The 22,003-nt window shown below is 43.8% G+C and overlaps 2 protein-coding genes across 2 annotated transcripts; both read right to left on the minus strand.

Moving 5' to 3' along the window:
- Nucleotides 1-9,161: 9,161 nt before the first annotated feature.
- LOC139317559 (GTPase IMAP family member 9-like) lies at nt 9,162-10,418 on the minus strand. The gene is made up of 3 exons (XM_070944655.1): nt 10,400-10,418; nt 9,886-10,268; nt 9,162-9,446 (listed from the first exon to the last, which is right to left on the minus strand). The coding sequence occupies exons 1-3, from the start codon at nt 10,416-10,418 to the stop codon at nt 9,162-9,164; spliced, it is 687 nt and encodes a 228-aa protein (XP_070800756.1).
- A 1,931-nt stretch (nt 10,419-12,349) lies between these two features.
- Nucleotides 12,350-15,519, minus strand: LOC139317560 (stonustoxin subunit alpha-like). Its single transcript, XM_070944656.1, has 3 exons — nt 15,460-15,519; nt 14,657-14,789; nt 12,350-14,037 (listed from the first exon to the last, which is right to left on the minus strand). Exons 1-3 carry the CDS (start codon nt 15,517-15,519, stop codon nt 12,350-12,352), a joined length of 1,881 nt encoding a protein of 626 aa, XP_070800757.1.
- Nucleotides 15,520-22,003: the final 6,484 nt, after the last annotated feature.

Below are 22,003 nucleotides of genomic sequence, written 5' to 3' on the forward strand. Positions count from 1 at the left end.
TTAGCCTTTTCCATCTTTCAAGGTCTTGATATATTTTCTGCAGTAGGGGGATATAATTATCTTCTTTTAATGAGGAGAATTTCTCAGTGATCCATATTCCCAAATATTTTATTTTCTTAACTGCCTGGAGGCCTAATAAGTCTTCCAATTCCTTCTTTTGTGGATCTGTCATATTTTTCACTATTATTTTAGTTTTTTTCCTATTGAGTTTAAGGCCCGCCACTTCTCCATAATCCTGTATTTCCTGCATTAATTTTAAACCGGTTTCTAGTGGATCTTCTATTATGAGGGCTACGTCGTCTGCAAAAGCTTGGGTTTTGAATATTTCCTTCCTGATCTTTAATCCTTTAATTTCTTTATTGGCTCTGATCTTTCTAAGTAGCACCTCTAGCGCCAGAATATAAAGTAGGGGAGATAGGGGGCATCCCTGCCTCACTCCTTTTTGGATCTGAAATACCTGAGTTTTGTCTCCATTCACTAATATGTTTGCCCTCTGTTTATGGTAGATGTTCTCGATCATCTTCCTAAAATTCATCCCGAATCCCATTAGGTCAATTTGGTTAATCATAAAAGTCCAATTCAAATTGTTGAACGCCTTTTGGGCATCGACAAACATTAGGGCCAGCTGTTTTTCAGGATGTTGTTCATAGAATTCTATGGTGTTCAATACTATTCTCAAGTTGTCTCTGATCTGTCTCCCTGGTAGAAAACCGTTTTGATCTTTGTGGATCCACCGATTTAAAATTCTTTTGACCCTCTCCGCAATTATGTTCATGAACAGTTTGTAATCTGCATTCAGCAATGAGATGGGTCTATAATTAGATATCTGCTTCGGGTCGGCACCTTCTTTCAGTATGAGCGTCAAATACGCTTCCCTCCAGGTATCTGGTATTGTTATACCAGCTAAGGCCTCATTAAATATTTCTAATAGTTCTAGTTTCAGGGCTTCATCAAATTTTTGATATATTTCCCCAGGGAGACCATCTGGGCCTGGGGTTTTGTTCTTCTTTATTTTAGAGAGGGCAGTTTTTAATTCCTCTATAGTGATCTTTTCGTTCAACATTTCCTTTTCTTCTTCAGTGATTTGGGGTAAGCTGGCTTCCAACAAATACTGTTCTACCTTGTTTGACTCAATTTCTTCATTTTTGTATAAGCATTCGTAGAATTTTCTTATGCTTTCTAATTTATCTTCTTCCTTCGTCAGAAGATTACCCTGAGAGTCTTCTAATACTAATATTTGATTTTTTTCCTTCTCTTTTTTTAATTTATAAGCCAGCCATCTCCCCGACTTATTAGCGTTCTCAAAACAATATTGTTTGGATCTTTTTTTTTTTTTTGCCATCTCCTCCTGGTCCAATAAATTCAGTCTGTGTCTCGCCATCGACCACTGTTGTTTAATCGCCTCATCTCCCGGGCATTGCTGAAGTTCGTCTTCAGCTTGTAATAGCTTTTTGGTATGCTCTTCCCTGGTCTTTCTTTTTTCCTTATTTTTGAAGGCTGTATATGAGATGGCTACCCCTCTCACATAAGCCTTCATGGTGTCCCAAACAATTTCTTTGGCTGTCTCTTGGTTCCCGTTTTCTATAAAAAAGCGCTTAACTTCTTCGTTCAGTTTCAGTGTAAACTCTTTATCATTTAGCAGGTTGGTCCTTAAGCTCCATCTCTGTTGTTTTCTCTTGGTATCGTGGTGCCAACTAACTTCAAGAAACTTATGGTCTGCCCAGGCATTTGTACACATATCGACCTTTTTAATTTCTAGGCCCAGTTTCCTGGTAGCCCAGACCATATCTATTCTGGACCAGGAGTTCTGTGGCATTGAGTAAAATGTAAATTGTCTATCCTGGGGGTGTAAAGTACGCCACATATCTATTAGATTTATCTCGTCCACCAAGTCAAAAAAGGTCTTTGGTAAGGGAGATCTTTTATTCTTTTTAATTATATCACTTTATAATCTTTATTTGGGTCAACAATTCCATTAAAGTCCCCTAGCATGCATATTTCATTATGTGCCCATTTTGCCAGCTGTTCATGCAATTTCCGATAGAATTTCCCTTGTTTTTTGTTTGGGGCATAAACCCCTACCAATAACATCTTAGAATTACCTCTCGTTATTTCTACTATTAGTATTCTCCCTTTTTCATCCTTATATTTACATTCTGCTTCTATTCCTTTCTTGACATAAATAGCAACCCCCCTTTTTCTTTTCTCAGCTAGTGAAACAAATACTTTACCAAATTTGGTATAATTTAGATAATTGGCTTCATCTTTTTTTATATGCACCTCCTGAATACAAATTATATCGGGATTCTGTTTCGCCAGTTTCGACAATATTATCTTCCTCTTTTTATAATCATTTAACGATATTATCTTTGTATCGTTCATTCCTGATGTTGGTCTCTGGTCTCTAGTTCTTGTTTACCTTTAAGGTTACTGCTCTTACTGGTCTAGTTTTTTTCCCTTTTTCTTCTGTGTCTTCCTTTTTCTTCTCCTCTTCTATATCTTCCCTTGTGCTTTGTTCTTGAGATGTTTCTTCTTCCGTATTCGCTGTTTCGATTTCCTCCTTACTAATTTGTTCCTCTGGTTTCTCTTCAGATCGTATAAATCTTTCGACCCGCTCTTTTCTCAATCAGGGAGTGAGGGAGGACCCCTTACAAGGAAGTGCTGAGGACTTTGCACAATTTCTGCATGACAAAGTCGCTCAGATCCGGACAGGTTTAGATTCTGACTGGGCAGGATCCAACGAGAAGGTGGGAGCAAGTCTTGAAGGTAACATCTGGGTTGACTTTGACCCTGTTTCCATAGATGAAGTGGACAGGATTGTGGACAGATTGGGGGCCTCCACATAGTCTTGGGAACTTAGCTATTGAAATTTGATATTGTAAAATTTTAATGTCATCTATCATATATTTTTAGATTGCTATTTTTGTAACTGTTTTATCTTTTTCCCTTTTTCTTTTCTGTCAAGTATTTGCAAGCCATTGGCACATATATCATACAGACACTAGTGGAGGCAGAAAGTGCCCCCACCCCTATGTGGAGAGGAGGGGCTTACACTGAGTATAAAACCCCCTCTAACCTTTCCACTTTGCTCTCTTTTACGTTTGTTCTCCATGAGACATGATCTTTGATAGGGGTGGTCACACACGCTGTGTGCCCCCTATCCTAATGGATATTAAGACAGCCTTTGTATATAGTTAATATGTTTTGTTATATGAATAAATACATTTATCACATTTATTCATGCATCTGCCTTTGGACTCTTCTATGCTCCTGGGTGTTTTCTACGATCCCAATTTCCACATTTTCTGTTTTGTTTGAAAAGGCCTTCGGGCTATTCAATAAACTATACTAGATTAGGATAAGGTGGGTTGACAATCAGCCCATGTTCGAGACCTGAAGATGGGTGATGTGGTGAGCTCCTGTCATTTGCTCCAGCTCCTACCGACCCAGCAGTTCGAAAGCAAGCAATTGTGAGTAGACAGGTGGGTGGGTACCACTTCGGTGGGCAACTTAATGGAGATGTGAAAGGAGCACTCAACTGGCAACATGGATATCTTTTGGCTATTACTTCAACCCATGAGAACAAGAGAGAGAGTCACAATTTTTCAAGGATAAAAACATCTTTCCATCTTTTTAAAAGGACTTGGTTTCTAGTTTCCTGATCATCTTTGTTGCTCTTTTGGGAATATGTTCCAATACTTTTAAATCTTTCTCCAGAGAGTATCCAGAATGATATGTCTTACCATTCCATGTCTTGGAACCAGTATTTTAAATATATTTTCTGACCAAAGCAAACTAAAATGAAGTTTTATTTCTCAAGATTTGAAGCTCTATTACAACGGATGGAACCTAAAATTGCATTGATATTCCTTGCAGCCATTGCTGGCTCATATTCAGCCAGCTATGATTCCAAGACCTTTCTCAGAAGGACTGTTACCAAGGAAACAACCCATTTGTTTCCCGGTTTTTATCTCCTAAATAAATAACTTTTCACTTTTCACACGTTTGTTGGACCCATGTCCCTCCTGGCTTGTTGCAGCAACCAGAGAGGTGACTGGAGACTGGATCCAGGCGATTATCAATGCTTCATTGAGGGATGGGGTCTTCCCCGCCGTACTTAAGGAGGCGGTGGTTCGTCCCCTTCTCAAGAAGCCTGCTCTGGATCCGGCCTCCCTGACTAACTTTCATCCTGTCTCCAACCTTCACTTTATAGCGAAGGTTGTTGAGTCTGTGGTGGCATACCAACTTCCACAATTCCTGGAGGAAATGGATTATCTAGACCTGTACCAATCGGGTTTCAGGCACGGCCACAGCACGGAAACGGCATTGGTCGCCCTGGTGAATGATCTCTGGCAGGCCCGGGATGGGGGGTATTCCTCCATTCTGGTGCTACTTGACCTCTCAGTGGCTTTCGAGACCATCAACCATGGTATCCTTCTGCGACGGCTCTGGGGGTTGGGGGTGGGGGGCACTGTCTTACAATGGTTCTCCTCCTACCTCTCGGGCCGTATGCAGTTTGTTTGGGCGGTGGGGTCAGAGATCCTCCCCGAGGCCCCTCACTTGCGGGGTGCCACAGGGGTCAGTTCTCTCCCCCCTGCTCTTTAACATCTACATGAAGCCGCTGGGTGAGATTATTCGCAGTTTCGGGGTGAGGTATCATCAGTATGCTGATGATACCCAACTGTACATCTCCACCCTGGATCAACCCAGGGATGCCCTTTCCATGATGTCTAAGTGCCTGGAGGGTCTGGATGGGTAGGAACAGGCTCAGACTCAACCCCTCCAAGACTGAGTGGCTGTGGATACCGGCATCTCCTGATCTAGTATCCCCATCACTTCTGATGAGGGAGAGTTGCTTACTCCCTCTGAAAGGGTTCGTAATCTTGGCATCCTCCTTGATGCACGGCTGTCCTCATCTGACGGCCGTGACAAGGGGGGCTTTTGCACAGGTTCGCGTGGTGCGCCAGTTACACCCTTTCCTAGACAGGGATGCCCTCCGTACAGTCACTCATACTCTCATTATTTCTCGGTTGGATTACTGCAATGCCCTCTACATGGGGCTGCCCTTGGGGTGCATCTGTAGGCTCCAGCTGGACCAAAATGCGGCCACACGGGTTGTTATGGGAGCTGCCTGTTATTCCCGTGTAATACCTCTCCTGTGCGAGCTGCACTGGCTGCCGGTGGCTCTTTGGATCCACTTCAAGGTGCTGGTACTCACCTATAAAGCCCTTCATGGCATGGGCCCAGGGTACTTGCAGGACCACCTCCTACTGGCCTCCCACCGCTCAGTGCACTCATATAGGACTGCCCTCCTCCGGATGCCGTCAGCCAGACAATGTCGGCTGGCGGCCCTCAGGATGAAGGCATTCTCTGTGGCCACACCGACCTTCTGGAATGGGTTACCCACCGGGCTCCAGACGGCCCCCGACCTCCGCACTTTCCGCGCTGACCTGAAGACATGGCTTTTTCAGCAAATTGCCTGATCTGCCATGAGGTTTTAATTGTCTGGGGGTTTTAAATTGGCTTGTTTTAGCATTTTTATTGTTATGTTGTTTTTATTCTGTGAGCCACCCCGAGTCCTATGGGAGAAGGGCGGCATATAAATATGATTAAAATAAATAAAATAAAATAAAATAAAAATCTGATTGCAAAAAACCTCAGTGATTGCTTACACAAGTCATTACACACTGTCATTAATGCAGTGAACAAAATTAAAGTACATGCTTTCAATGATTGACTATTCCGAGAGCTCTGTGTTGAGAATGATGAAGATTTTGATCGTTTGCTGCTTCATACAGAAGTTCATTGGCTATCAAAAGGCAACTGGGTGAGACACTTTTACAATCTTTTTGACACTGTTGTGGAGTTTTTTGAAGACAAGAATGCTTTGCTCAGTGAGGAACTCAAAGAGATCAGGCATGACATTGCTTATTTATCAGAACTGTTTGCAAAGTTCAATGAAGTGAATTTGCAGTTGCAAGGAAATGAGGTCAATCTTATTAAGGCCAAATCTGTCATCTCTATGTTTATTTCAAAGTTAACTTTATTCAAGCACAATATAGGCCGTCGCAAGCTATACCAATTTCTGAGCTTGTCTGAACTAGAAGAGAAAGGTGGGATACAAGATGATGATCTGCAAGTTTTTCATGACCATTTGGACATGCTGCATAAAGATACGTCTGAGCGATATCAGGATCTTCTTTTGATGGAAATTCCAGATTGGGTGATAAATCCATTTTCAGATACTGAGGAACATGGGGTAGTAGAGGAACAACTAATAGAGCTGCAAAATGACATTGAGCTGAAGCCAAAGTTTAAGAAATCGTACCAAGTGTTTTGGTTACTAGAGTACTACGAATCACATCCAGAAAAGCAAGCTTCACTGGTTTTCCTTGATGCCCAAAAAGCATTTGATAATCTAAATTGGAAATTTCTAATGGGACAACTAAAAATTATGCAATTCGGGGCAAAATTCAAAAAAATTATAGAGGAAATTTATACAAAACAAACGGCAAGAATAATTATGAATGATGATACTACAGTTCAATTCAGCATAACAAAAGGAGTTAGGCAGGGATGCCCACTTTCTCCACTATTGTATATTTTAACATTGGAGATCATTCTAATAAAGGGCAGGGAAGACCAGGAAATTAAAGGGTTAAGGATAAGGAGAGGAGAGAAGAATATAAGGTTCAGGCCTTTGCTGATGACCTTGTTTTTATAGTAGAAGAACCACTAGAGTCAGCACCAAAACTGTTCAAAAAATTAGAAGAATTTGGAGAAGTGGCAGGATTAAAAATAAATAAAAACAAATTGAAATTAATAACAAAAAATCTTACAAAGGAACAAGAAAAAGAATTGGAGAATATTATACAAATTCAAACAACTAAGAAAATAAAATACCTAGGGATTTGGCTATCGGCAAGAAGTTCGGCAATAAAAGAAAATAATTACGATAAATTAATAATACAGATAAAGAAAGATTTAGACAATTGGAGAAATTTACAGATATCACTAATGGGAAGGATCTCCACTATTAAAATGAATATTTTACCAAAAATTCTATTTTTATTTCAGATCATACCAATAAAATTGGAAAAAAACTTTTTTGAAACATTGAATAAAATAACATCCAAATTTATATGGCAGGGGAAGCGCCCATGAATTAAACTTAAATTACTACAGGACACAAAAGATAGAGGAGGAACAGCACTCCCAGAATGGGAAATTTATTATCAAGCGGCTGAGTTATCCTGGATAAAAGAATGGATGGAATTTAAAAATAATAGAATACTAACAATTGAAGGACATGAAATACAAGTGGTTTGGCACTCATTCCTCTGGGACGGAAAATACAAAATGCATACCTATTTCAAAAGACATACAATAAGGAACGCACTATTACAAACCTGGTTAAAGATTAAAAAACAGTACTACACGAAAATACCGATTTGGCTTGGCATCACCATTAGAAGCAGTAAGACATCCAAATTTAACAGAACTTAAAAAGGTAGTAAGATATAAAGATTTAATAGAACAACAAGGAAAATTGAAACCAAAACAAGAGTTGGAAACGGACCTGAATAGAGAAATCGATTGGTGGACCTACTCACAAATTCAATCTAAATATAAGGAACATACAAAAACACACAAAATTCAAAGAGAGAAACAAGAATTAGATAAAATTATATTAGAATAGGAAGAAAAACTAATTAGTAAAATTTATAAATTTTATTACTATATAAAATGGAGGAGGAAACAATGAAGAATACAATGATTAAATAGGCGCAGAATTTTAATTATACAATAGATTTGGAGAAGTGGGAAATAATGTGCCAAGTGAATGCAAAATTAACACTATCGGCGGCATACAAGGAAAATCAGTTGAAGATGTTTTACAGATGGCATCTGTCACTGACAAGACTGGCAAAGATACACCCGAACAACAGTGCAATTTGTTGGAAATGTAAGAAATCTCAAGGAACATATTATCACCTATGGTGGGCGTGTCCGGCAGCAAAAAAAAATTTGGTCAAATATTAAGAAATGGATAGAACAAATAACAGAACAACAAATAGAAAAGAAACCAGAAACATTCTTGTTACGAATTTTTACAAAACCATATTCCAAAGAAATAAAATACTTGATGCTACACATCTTAACAGCAGCACAAATAACATATGCAAAAAACTGGAAACAGGAAAGAACCCCAACGGAGGAAGAACTAATAGATAAGATTTTAGAATGTGCTGAGATGGACAGATTAACTGTGAGGGATCTCACGAAGAATGATGGTTCGTTGAGGGCGCTTCCAAGAAAAGGTCAGCACGCAAGGATGCAATCAAATTAAATCTTTATTTAGGAATAAAGTAGGTAAAATGAGTTCCCTGGCATGGAGGCATCCATGCCTGGAATGAGTCCATGGATCAGTCCCGTAGGAAGCTAGAACAAGAGCCAAAGAGCAGCCCCTCTGCAGGGGTTCTTATAGGGGCCCCTGGCCCCTCCCTTATCAATGTGTGTGAGGGGGCCGGAGGGCCATTAACTCTCCCCAATGGGGCTGCAGGGGTCGGAGCCCCTTGACCCACCAGTGGGATCAAAGGTGCCTCTTTGCTCCCATCTGGTGGCCTTTTAAGAAACTGCCATGGCTGGCACAAAACACCTATCATTAACAAAAGAAATCAAGGAAAAAGAAGAGACAGAATATTATAGAATATGGAATAAATGGTATAACTGGCTTAAGACTAACAATAAAGAACAATAACTATTAGGAGAGAAAAATAGAAGTACAAAATAGAGATGTATCATATGTCCGGAGTGGAATAAAAATGTATATAATATGAAGGTAGAAATGTATAATAGTAATGACATAACTAAAATGTATAGTTCTCACAGGGGAAAAAGGGGGAAAAAAGGGAAAAGATGGAGTAATAGATTAAGATAAAGGGGAAGAAGAATTAAAGTAATAACTGGAAGACCACTATGAAACAATGCTTAAATATGAAAAGTTATTTATATGTTGTATGTTGTGTAAATGTGCAATATGTGTTTTAATAAAATTACAATTATTATTTTTTTTTGAAAAAAAAAGAAACACAGGGTTGGGGCCATTTGCAGAGTTGCCATCTTGGAAGCTCATTTATAAAAAATTTTCTGGCTGTAATTCAAAGTGTAAAGTGTAAAGTGTAAAGCAAAAGGGAGGAGGCATATTTTTCTTTGTAGTTCTCTATAACTGCTTTTATCATGCCTTCCGTGTAACAAGGAGCATCTCTGTTCTTCTCCACCAGGTCATCAATCATGGTCATCAGTTGGGCCACCTGAGCCTCTCGTTCTTCTCCTTTGGCCCTGTTGTTGAAAGCAAGGACCCGGTTCCCACACTGGGACACTTGATCGCTAAGAAAGGGACCTCCCTTGGCTATAAATCTCTCGAGAGTTTTCCCTTCCAGGTGCTCTCTGTGAGTGAACAATGTGAGGGATCTCACGAAGAATGATGGTTCGTTGAGGGCGCTTCCAAGAAAAGGTCAGCACGCAAGGATGCAATCAAATTAAGTCTTTATTTAGAAGTAAAAGTAGAGTAAAATAAGGTCCCAGGCATGGAGGCATCCATGCCTGGATTGAGCCCATGGGTCAGTCCCATAGGAGACTAGAACAAGAGCAGGCAAAAGGGTAAAAGCAAAAGGGCAAAAAAAGGGGGGGAAGCAGCCCCTGTGCAGGGGTTCTTATAGGGGCCCCTGGCCCCTCCCTTACAAGGTGTGTGAGGGGGCCGGAGGGCCATTAACTTTCCCCAATGGGGCTGCAGGGGCTGGAGCCCCTTGACCCACCAGTGGGATCAAAGGTGCCTCTTTGCTCCCATCTGGTGGCCTTTGAGGAAACTGCCATGGCTGGCACAAAACACCTAACAAACAAGATGATCATATAGTTCTTGCCTTTAAGGCTGAACATTTCTTTGATCAGCTGAGCCACGTCCTTCTCCTTGTGGCTGAAACAAAAAGGACCAACGACCCACAGAATAACATGGGGCCCTGGGGAGCAAAAGCTCACAGACTTTGTAACTGGATTGGATTCCAGTGGAAACCAGGTATGGAAAAAGCCAGATGTATCAACAACCACAATCTTCGTGCCATTCAGCCACATTTCACCCTTTTGGCAAGTTTTGGTGACTGAATGGAAGTCCGTCCTAGATTCAAAGACGTCGCTTCCCAGGATTGTGTTTCCTATCACACTTTTTCCACTTCTGGTTTCGCCCAAAAGGACGATCCTACATTCAGGCCCTACGACTCAAAGGGGAGAAGAGACAAGAAGGGGATCCAGTCAGCAGCATATGGCCATCATGGCCTGTCCCTCCAGCCAGGACAATAGCTCCCACCCCACCCTGCCACCCCTCCAGGGTCCAAGACTTTACCTTGGATGCTTCCAGGCATTTCCAGACACATCGCACAGCACAAAACTCGGGATTTCTGCATGAAAAGCAAAAGGGAATAAGCCAAAGGAGGGGCAGCCTTGCTTAGAGATTGTCAGAAATCAGATTCCCCTCCCTCAGAAGACACAAGAAGGCATGGGTTTTTTTTAAAAAAAGGTCTGCCCCCTCCTCACTGCCCTTGAGGATGACCCATATGTTCCTGCCACTCTACCCCCTTTTTCTACAGCCCTTCCACTCTTAGGATCCTGCCTGCACTTTGGGGGTTTCATATGTAAAGGTATGAACTGGGACGTGGGATACATAGAACTTGTAGGGTGCTGCTCCTTGGAGGGGGGACAAACAGGGATTCTGGGGTCTCCTCCTCCTCCTCCTCTTCCTCCTCCTCCCCCTCAGGTTACCTCAGCAGGCCATCCTGTAGGACAGATGCAAGTGATCACCTCACTCCATTGACCAAGTCCTACTTGAATCTCGGCAGCGCATCGGAATTGGTACTGAAGATTTAGGTGGACATCTTCCAGAATGAATTGATCCTTAGGGCCTTCGGTATGGAGACTTTTCCAATTATCTCCTGCAATCCGATATTCCACCTGGTACCTGGAGACTGAAGTCTTCCCGATGGCTGCTGGATCAATACTAATCTGGAAATTATTTGGGTGGACTTGCTCAACCTTAGGAGGGGGAGGTCTTCTAAGAGCGGCTTCCAGCTCCTGACGTTCCTTGAGGACCTCCATGGTCAAGGTTAAACTTTTGGTTTCCAGCATTTTTAATGAGTCAAAGAAATTCTTCATGCTCTCAGTGCTCATTTTCCAGAACATTCCATAAATAATATTGTGGCCTCCTCCATATTCTCGGGGAGCAAAGAGGGCTGAATTGTTGAACCTCAAGTGCAGAGGGATTCCCAACTTATCCTGAGCACACAGCAGGTCAGCCTCCTTGAGGGCCTCCAGGACAGGTGGAGTCCCCCCATCTGAAAAGGTGACCAGGAGTTGGATGTTTTCCTTCACACCTTTTCCCAACATGGAGAGCATGGAATCAAAGACACGTTTCTGGATGTGAGTTGAATGGGCAAGGAAGGCCTGGGCCACCAAGCAGATGGCATCTATGTGGTCAATGCCCCCTGGGGTGGAGAAAAACTCCAGGAACTGCTTCTCAACCAGTTTGTCTTCTTCTGTGTCTCTCATGCCTCCAAATCCTGGAGTGTCAATGATTGTGAGAGAATAGGGAATTTGGAAACCCTTCTGATGGTTCACCACGTAGGCTGTAACTTCAGATGTCCTGCTTCCAGCTTCACTTCTTTGGGTTATTTCATGAATGACTTTGAATCTGAAATTATCTTCCCACTGGACACCCAGAATATAATTGATCATCCCGTTGATCAGAGTGGTTTTCCCACACCCTGTTGCTCCCATCACCAGGATCACTTTATTCGGCACTTCCGGGTTTTCCTTTCCAAGCTGATACATGAGACAGGATCTGGAGGCATCTAAAGGGACTTTCTCCAGAGGAAGGGCAAACACTAATGGCTTTCTGTCCTCCACCAGGTAGCTTTCCTGAAGGAACTGGCGAGCTACATTATCTACACTTTCTTCTTCCAGTGATGTGGAAACTTCAACCTCCTCACTGGGGACACCCAGAGCTCCATTATCACACACAGCTGACACCCGTATTTTATACACCGTCTGGGGCTTCAGACCTTCAATGGGATAAAATTCTGTTTCCCTCCCAGTCCTTTTTCCAATCCACTGGTCCTTCCCAACTCCAGCCTCCACCGTTCTGTACTCCACCTTGTACTCCTTGACCACAACTCCTGAGGCAACGATGCTGGGACTCATCCAGGCCACAGAGATGACAGAAGGTGCTGCAGTGACCATTCTTAATTTCTCAGGAGGGCTGGTGGGAAGGGTCTTTATGGGTGGACTCAGGTCACTGGTTCTACCATGGCCTACCTTGCAATAAGCAGCATACAGGAACTGGTACTCTGTGTTTGGAGGCAGATCTTTCAGCAGGAACATCTCTCTGGTGTCCTCTGTCCTCACAGTCTTCCAGTTTTCTTCTCCTGCAACCTTGTACTCTACCAGATAGTTGGGAGATGGAAGCCTTTCCATATTCAGCTGGCTGAAACTTCAGTTGAATGCTGTCGTGTCTTAGTTCACTGATCAGGAAAGGGAGAGGTTTTGAGGGCAACTCAAAATTCTTGCTGACCAGCTTTCCATCTTCATAAAAGTATATTGAGGCTCCTGGGGTGTCCACATCTGAGAGTGAAGCCACAACAAAGTGGACTTCTTCATTTGATTGATTGATATTGAAAAAGTCTTTGATGGATTTGGCAGCTTGGCGGGCTTTATGGGTCAGCTCCATGTCCTCAAACCAAGCGAGGCCTTTCTTGACCTTAGGAGGGGACCTTGTTGATTTAAGTGATTCTGGCAAGAATTTCTCACAAAGCCAATCCTGTAAACTCAACAGAAATGGCTCCTCTTCATGTAAAGAAGTGAATATAAAGGAGACCACATATCCATTCTGGGGGTCCAGAACTATTTCTTCCAACTTGTTCTGAGATGAGATAACTTGCATTTCACTTAGAATAGTCAGATAAGATTTGACAAAGTTAATTTCTCTTTTCTTGGTGTCCAGAAATTCACGGAGTCTTTGGCTGTTGAAGGGTGACTGGTTGATTGACATCAAGATGTCCATCAGGGTCCCTTCCTCCTGCCCTCCTCCCCGGATGGAAGGCAACATTCTGGCCAGCTCTTTCTGGAAAGTCTGCCTGTGTTGCTTGCACAGATCCTTGAGGTTCTGGATTTTCCTCTTGATCTCAGGGAAGGTCTCAGCGATGGGATTCTTGGACAGATCATTGCTTTGCATCTGGATTTCATTGAGTTCTTCCAAGATCTTTTCAGCATCAAAGATCAATGCTAGGCTGATTTCTCGGACTATCTTAGCTGCTCTGGTGTCCAGCTTGGTCAGGGGGTAGAGCCAGACCCTCATAGGCACAGCCTTCTCCCCATGTTCCCCTAACAATTTTGGTAGAGTTTCATATACTTTCATGGCATCCTGGAAAGTCACTGGATTTTTCTCCAAAGAAAAGTCTCCGTGGAACTTGCAACTAAATCTCATAGCATTCTCTTTCTCCTTCTCAGTCAGTTTGACCTCTGCTTCTCCCGTGATGGATATCAACTTCTTGACTGTAAGCTGGAGACTTCCTTGAATATCTTTCACTGTCTCCGTTGAGGAAACTTCTCGGTCAAAGACAAAGAAGGCCTGGGCTCCATAGAGGATGGCAGTGACCACGTGAGTGGCTGTGCCATGCTCAAAGACTGCTGGGTAAGAGATATTCTGGATTCCTAGGTGGCTCATTGTCAGCTGTTCATACTTGGTGGTGGTTTTGTACTGAATGGTGACTCTGACCTGTTTCTTGGACTGCTTGGTGTCGCGAAGATACTTGGCCGACCCTCCCACTTCAACCAGCCCTCCTAAGAAACTAGCCTTAAGGGAGGCTGAGATGTCCAGGGCGGAGGCCTTGTCATCTATGCTGTCAGAAACAATGATTTCAGATTCTGTCTTGGGTTGAGGCTTGATGGTCAGGTCCTTCTGAAGAGAGCTGTAATCCCAAAGGGTGACTCCTGTATGGATCAAAAGAAAACATGAATTGAACACCATCTTCCAAAACACCTGCAGCTGGAAAGAGGAGTTCCAGAGAGGTGAGACAAGTGATATATTATTGTAGGGATGTAGGGTTTCCTCATTTGTTCTGTTCGGCCATCACCAGGGAAGCTTCATTCCTGTTTTGCAAAAAACAGCAAAATCCAAAGGCTTTTGACTGAGTAGAGAGGAATGGGAATTGCTCTGCACATCTTGCTCTTGTGGCCTATCTCCAATTCCCTAGAGAAACCACGTCATTCAACAGGGGTTCAGAGGCTTATTCTCTGTTCAGACTGCCCGCCCCCCCAGAAAAGCACCAGTACCACAACCTGAGAATAACACCCCTCACTTCAGCCCCTTGGAAATTTCACTCCTTTTTAAAGCCATTTTCCAAATCATTTCACTGACATTGGTTTGGAAACCTACCCTCTGATTGGTAGTCAAGGCCAGCCGTCCTGTCTGCCTGGCCAACGGATGGATACGCATTCCAGCTAGAAGGTCCTACTTAGTTAGCTGCTACTAGCAGGCGCATTTCTGGCAGCACCCATCTCCCTCCCTCCTTCCCTCCCAAAACCCATCAACCTCTTCTCTAGCTCCTACCTGGGATGAGGGCATCCTTGCGACAGTCGTAAAGCATCCCCAGCTGGAAGGGGTGGCCCAATGCTGGGGTCTCAATGGCATCCTCTGTCTGGGCCATGCTAGATTCCTGTGTGTTGCTGACTCTTCTACTGACCTGCAAGAGACAAGAACCATCCATAGGAGGCCATGACTAACTGATGTCTTTGAGTTGTGCTGGGGACACTTTCTAACCCTTCCTGAAGCCCCTTCCCCAGGTTTCTCCCCCATCTCCAACACCGAAAGCCATTCCAAGAAAGGGCCTTTGGGTACACCAACCAAAGACCACCCTTGTAAAGAGTTTGGGGAAGGGCATTCCTGTCAGGAAATTGGGCCGCCAGAGTCCAAATGGAGTCAGAGACCCTGACACTGAACATGGTTTTGTGTAAATGAATATCTTCATGGTCAATAAGAGAGGCAACCAGGAGAATCGTTCAGTAAATCAACACAGCAGGAACATCATGAGGTAAATCTCAGAGAGCAGACTGCAGTGGTTCCCAATCTTTTGGACATCGGGGACCAGTTTTGTGGAAGACAATTTTTCCATGGACTTGGGGAGCAAGGGTTGGGGAGGATGGTTTCACACGCTACCTAGATCCCTCATACGCACAGATGAAGCTTTGCTCACTTGCATGGAGCAGTTCTTAACAGGCCGCCGATTGGTATCAGCTGGGGACTACTGGCATACAGGACCCCCAGAGCATAAAGGCGGGAAACAAGGAAACACCCCCTTTTCACTCAAGGCAACCAATCACAGCTCAGATTGCCTCATGCAGTAGCCAGCTCACTTTAATCCAGGGGTGCCCAGTCTGTGTTGCCTTGAGTCGAACGGGCACTAGAGATGCCATGTCGTATCGCCAGGAGCATGACCCCCCAATCGTGCTAGTGTTCCGGTGTCATGCCAGCGCTAGCGATGACATGAGTCATGTAGGCTCTAATGTCACTATGAACACACATCCCCCCCCCTCATGCTAGCACCAAGCTGTCGTGTGGGCACTATCATCGTCATGAGTGCATGTATCCCCACTCACACTAACATCACAGTGTGCTATAGGTGCTATCATCACTGTGAGCATATGCCCCCAGTCGTGCTAAGGTCACAGTGTCACACAGGCACTAGCATTGCCCAAACATAGTTGTTAGGAATATGACTATTATCTAACTTGTTGGGTTGGCAATATATAAACTATCAATGTAGCTTTAAGATTGCTGTATTGCATCATACTGTGTCCTGATTGGTTGGCTCTCTTGCTAATGTCCTTAAGAGGGAGCTAGAAACATGGCTTGTTCTCTTTGTTTATTTATTTTATTTTATTTATTAATCAAATTTCTATACCGCCCTACTCCCGAAGGACTCAGGGCGGTGAACAGCCAAGATAAAATACAGATAATACAAATATTAAAAGTCCCTTAAAATTATTAAATATTTTGGCCGAAACACAGATTAAAACACCCAATTTATAAAATCAAACGAATTAAAAATTTAAAAGAGGAGAGTTAGGCCAGGCCAGCCTGCTGAAATAAAAAAGTTTTGAGAGCACAACGAAACGTGCGCAGGTCCGGGATCCTCCGTATCTCCGGGGGGAGCTTGTTCCAGATGGTAGGTGCCCCCACAGAGAAGGCTCTCCCCCTGGGGGCCGCCAGTCGACACAGTTTGGCCGACGGCACCCTGAGAAGCCCCTCTCTATGGGAGCGTACTGGTCGGTGAGAGGCTATTGGTAGCAGAAGGCGGTCTCGTAAATACCCCGGTCCGATGCCATGGAGCGCTCTAAAGGTGGTAACCAAAACCTTGAAGCGCACCCGGAAGACCACCAGGAGCCAGTGCAGCTCGCGCAGGAGGGGGGGGGTCACATGGGAGCACCACGTCACTCCCATAACCACCCGCGCGGCCGCGTTCTGGACCAGCTGGAGCCTCCGGGTGCTCCTCAAGGGGAGCCCCATGTAGAGAGCATTGCAGTAGTCCAGGCGGGACTACTGTTTGTTGTTCTTGCTCTCTGATATCTCTGTATGCTACTGTTTGCAAATCCAGAAGACCTGTTTACTGTGAATGACTAAGATGACTGGTAAAAAGACTTTGTTATTGGATTATCCCTGGACTGTTGTTTTGGCTATCTCCTGATTTATATGTGTATGACCTGGACTGTTTATTGGACTGTGCTTTACTTTTTCCTGAAAGTAAACTATAACACAACTCAGTGTATCTGTGTGGTGACTGTGCTTATTCATAACTACTCTCAACCACTTTCATGTGTACACCCTTGCTACTCAAGGGTTACACTGCAAATTCCTTAACAACAGTGCAGGCACTAGAGGCCCTATTCGTGTGCACGCTCATGGCCCCATTTGGCCCCACTCGCCATTCTCCTCTTCATGCGTGGCCCAAAGGCCCCTCCCCCTCAGGCCACCAACCCAGAAAGGATGGGGACCCCTGCTTTAATCAATCAGCAATCACTTTGTGTTGTGACTCTTTACACAACCCCCAGTTTTTCACTTATAAATTTAAATATCTTGACAATTCCTTTACGTGTGTCTCTTGCAGACCCACAAATGTGGTGGGCAGCTGAAGGGCCACTGCAGGAGCCAGCAGAACCAGGACTTCCCAAGGGGACTGCTGTGGACACAGGCCTCACTCCACACACTGAAGGTGGTACACTTTCTGAGTGGGCAGAGTTGCCCATCTATGTTTGGCAGAGCAAGGGCCCGTCCGCACAGAGCAGTGGGGCAGGGGCAGCAGTCACCATGGTGGCACTGCTGAAACTGCCTTGAGGTTCCCATATAGAGGGGGCCTTTTTTCTTCAGGTTACAGGCAGGGTTGAAATGCTACTGGTTCAGACCATTTCTCCTGAACCAGTAGTAATAAATGCTACCGGTTCGCGTGAAACAGTAGTAAAAAAAATGCTACCGGTTCAGTTGAACCTGTATTTCCAACGATCAGCTGTGCCACGTGATTTATATTCACTAGCAAGCAGGAAATCCTGCTTTCTAGCGGTTCCCCCCTCGCTGTTCTACTTACGTTTGAAGACTCAGAAAAGGCTTCTAAATCCTCCTTTTTCAGCACTGCATGGTAGCACCTGCAGTGTCGATGCGCACGAAATGCGCGTTTGACACACACCGCGCAAAGCGAACCGGTAGTGAAGTGAACCAGTAGCAAACTTCAGAGCATTTCACCCCTGGTTACAGGTAATCTTCAACTTACAACCACAATTGAGCCACAAATTTAAGTTGCTAAATGAGAAATATGCTAAGTGAGTCTCCATTTTATGACTTTTCTTGCCGCATTTGTTAAGTGAATCATTGCAGCTCTTAAAGTAGTCACAAAGTGAATCTGATATCCCCATTCACTTTGCTTGTCAAAAGGGGATTATTGTTGTTGTTGTTGTTGTTGTTGTTGTTATTATTATTATTATTATTATTATTATTATTATTATTATTATTAATTGAATTTCTATACCGCCCTTCTCCCGAAGGACTCAGGGCGGTGAACAGAATAAGATTTCATATACATATAATATTTTTTTTTATAAACAGTAAATAATAAATTGAGTCAATTTAGTGTATCTGCTAAGACCTTGGCATAGAATTTATATGTTTATGCTAGCCCTGCTTGTTGAAACAGAAAGGTCTTCAGGGCACGTCAGAAAGTGCGAAGATCTGGGATTATTCGTATTCCAGGGGGTATTTTGTTCCAAAGAGTAGGTGCCCCCACAGAGAAGGCTCTCTCCCTTGGAACTACTAGACGACATTGTTTTAATGATGGTACTATGAGTAGGCCTACTCTGTGAGAGCGTATTGGTTGGTGGGAGGTTATCGGTTGCAGCAGGTGGTCTTGTAAGTACTCAGATCCTAAGCCATGGAGCACTTTAAAGGTAAGAACCAACACCTTGAAGCGCACTCGGAAGGCCACCGGAAGCCAGTGCAGCTCACGTAGAAGAGGTGTTACATGTGAGCGCCATGTTGCTCCCATAATTACTCGTGCGGCCGCATTCTGGACCAGTTGGAGCTTCCGGGTGCACTTCAAGGGGAGCCCCATGTAGAGAGCATTGCAGTAGTCAAGTCGGGAAATGATGAGGGCTTGAGTGACTTGTGTAATGAGTCCCGGTCTAGAAAGGGACGCAATTGGTGAATCAGGCGAACCTGATAGAAAGCTCCTCTGGCCATGGCTGTTATATGATCTTCTAAAGACAGTCGTGCATCCAGGAGGATGCCTAAATTGCAAACTTTCTCTGCGGGGGTCAATGACTCATCCCCAATAGTTAGTGATGGGACTAACTGGCTGTACCGGGACGCCAGCAGCCACAGCCACTCAGTCTTGGAAGGGTTGAGTCGAAGCCTGTTTCTCCCCATCCAGACCCGTACGGCCTCAAGGCACCGGGACATCACTTCAAGGGCATCATTGGGGTGGTTTGTGGTGGAGATGTACAGCTGAGTGTCATCAGCGTACAGATGACATCGCACCCCAAAACCACGGATGATCTCCCCCAACGGCTTCACATAAATGTTGAACAAGAGAGGCGAGAGGACCAACCCCTGTGGCACCCTGCAAGTAAGGGGCCTCGAGTCGATCTCTGTCCACCTGTCAACACTGACTGCAACCTGTCAGAGAGGTAGGACAAGAACCACCGTAATACGGTGCCTCCCACTCCCAGCCCCTCCAACCGGTGCAGCATGATACCATGATCAATGGTATCAAAAGCCGCTGAGAGATCTAATAGGACCAGGATAGAGGAACATCCCTTATCCCGAGCCCTCCAGAGATCATCAACCAACGTGACCGATGCTGTTTCTGTACTGTATCCAGGCCTGAAGCCAGACTGGAACAAGTCTAGATAGACAGCTTCATCCAGGTACTGTGAGAGCTGTCGTGCCACCACACTTTCGACAACCTTCACTAAAAAGCGAAGGTTGGAGACTGGACGGTCGTTTGCTAAAACAGCCGGATCCAGAGAGGGCTTCTTAAGGAGGGGTCTCACCACTGCCCCTTTCAAGGTGGGAGGTAAGAATCCCTCGCTCAGAGAAACGTTAATAATTCTCTGGAGCCAGCTACGTGTAACCTCCCGGGTAGCCAGCACTAGCCAGGAAGGGCACGGGTCCAATAAACATGTGGTCGCATTCAGCTTCCCCAGTAACCTGTCCACGTCCTCAGGAGTCACAGTATCAAACTCATCCCAGATAATGTCCTCAAGATCTGCCCTCGTCATTTCATCCGAATTAACCCAGTTAGAATCCAAGCCTTCCCGAATCTGAGCGATTTTATCGTGCAGATATTGTGCAAAATCCTCCGCTCGTCCTTGCAGAGGGTCTTCCTGGGTGAATGGTCACTAAGCAAACCCAAGACAGAAGCTTGTCCACCCCTAAGATAAAACACCCAGACACAAACTGAGCAATGTGGTATATGCAGTACAATGCAGTGAGCCATGTGCAGATCTGTACATTGGGGAAACAAAACAGCCAATTCACAAATGCGTGGTACAACATAGGAGAACAAGCCCATCCGGACTAGATTCAGAAATCCATCTGCATTTGAAAGACAAAGGCCACTCTTTTCAAGACAGCAAAGTCCACATTTTGGGCAGGGAGGACAACTGGTTTGCAAGAGGAGTGCAAGAGGCCATCTATGTCCAAATCAAACAACCCTCTCTCGACAGAGGAGGAGGAATGCAACATCATCCATCTCCAGTCTACAACACAGTCTGTCAGGGTTCCAAGTAACACCCCCAATGAAATCAAACTCCGAGGCTTGAAGTTCCTCAAAGCTAACTTTTATTAGGGATGCCATATTGGCACATCTGGGGAAACCCGAATCTGAAAGTTTCCGGGTTTTCCTCACGCACAAGAAAGTTCAAGACCTTGCCCATATCTCCCACATGTCCACACAGCTCCAATCAGTTCTTTCCCGAACAGAAGACATCATCCCATTTCTCCTTTGCACAGCTGCCGGACACCATGGCCTTGAACTTCTCTTAGAGCAGTTTACTATGCCTATCTCTACTTCAGCCATGCAATCCCCCCTCCAAACTTCCCACGGTATGATTGTGGCAGGCCTGGATCCTCAAGGCACACAGGTAATATGGCTTCCAGGCATGACAGCCCCCCCCACAGAAGAGACACGTGTCCTGTAAAGAAAATAACATTCGGGTGAGTTATCCACATTTAACTCCCCCCCCCCCAGGGGACCCTTTGGCTTGTCTGAGTATTTATCATGGAATTGTTTAATAAGTCTATCTGCTTTGACGTTCCGGCTTTTTACCCAGGTGGCGCCAGACAAAGGGTACCCTTTCCATTGTATTAGGTATTGCAACTGACCTCTATACATTCTGGAGTCTAATATCCTCTTTATCTCGTAACGGGTCTCTCCTTCCAACCACAATGGGGGGAGGAGGCGGTTGGGTCTGGGGTCTTATGTTAGATCCAACGGAAACTACAATGAAATATGGGGTGCATTTTCCCTAATATGCGAGGGGGGCTTAATTGCACTGTCACAGGGTTAATTATTTTTACTATGGGAAAAGGGCCTAAGAACTTTGGTCCCAATTTTATTAATTTAATTTAATTTAATTTAATTTAATTTAATTTAATTTAATTTAATTTAATTTAATTTAATTTAATTTAATTTAATTTAATTTAATTTAATTTAATTTAATTTAATTTAATTTAATAATTTAATTTAATTTAATTTAATTTAATTTAATTTAATTTAATTTAATTTAATTTAATTTAATTTAATTTAATTTAATAATTTAATTTAATTTAATTTAATTTAATTTAATTTAATTTAATTTAATTTAATTTAATTTAATTTAATTTAATTATTTAATTTCATTTCATTTCATTTCATTTCATTTCATTTCATTTCATTTCATTTCATTTATTCAATTTGTTCCACCGCCCCTCTCCGAAGACTCAGGGCGGCTCACAATGCATTTAAAAACATTATAAAAAACATTTAAGAATTAAAAACATTAAAAAACTTAGTGGAGATAAAAACTTTCTCCCCCACCCGAAAGGGGGGCTGAAGCGAGCGGTGCTTATCTGCTTGTTTTTTATATCCAGCCGCTGCTTCGGGGAGCGCTTTTTCTGTATTCTCCCACCCCTTTCTCAATGAATCCATCCATTCTGTCAATGACATGGAGGAGGGGGGGTTCTCTCAGCAGTTCAGGCATGGGGACAAATTCCATGCCGCTGGTAACTTGGAAAGGAGTTAGTCCAGTGCTAGAATGCACGGCATTGTTGTACGCCACTTCTGCGAACGGCAACAAGTCCGCCCAATTTTCAGCACAGTCCTTTCAGCAGCTCCAAGAAGGCCCCACACCCACCTGCACCACTCAGGTGACC

The sequence above is a fragment of the Pituophis catenifer genome, unplaced genomic scaffold, assembly GCF_029215685.1.
Source record: "Pituophis catenifer annectens isolate HBS135680 unplaced genomic scaffold, rPitCat1.0.hap2 SCAF_5, whole genome shotgun sequence".
NCBI lineage: Eukaryota > Metazoa > Chordata > Lepidosauria > Squamata > Colubridae > Pituophis > Pituophis catenifer.

Excerpts from the sequence above, each read along its gene's own strand:
- LOC139317559 (XM_070944655.1), bottom strand. Across the intron at positions 9,447-9,885 it reads TCTTGTTTGTTAGGTGTTTT|CACCTGGAAGGGAAAACTCT; the intron begins GTGCCAGCCATG and ends ACTCACAGAGAG.
- LOC139317560 (XM_070944656.1), bottom strand. The coding sequence starts at position 15,519 with ATGGCATCTCTAGTGCCCGTTCGACTCAAGGCAACACAGACTGGGCAC. Across the intron at positions 14,790-15,459 it reads CTGGGCACCCCTGGATTAAA|GTCAGTAGAAGAGTCAGCAA; the intron begins GTGAGCTGGCTA and ends TGTCTCTTGCAG. Across the intron at positions 14,038-14,656 it reads CAAGGATGCCCTCATCCCAG|GAGTCACCCTTTGGGATTAC; the intron begins GTAGGAGCTAGA and ends TGATCCATACAG.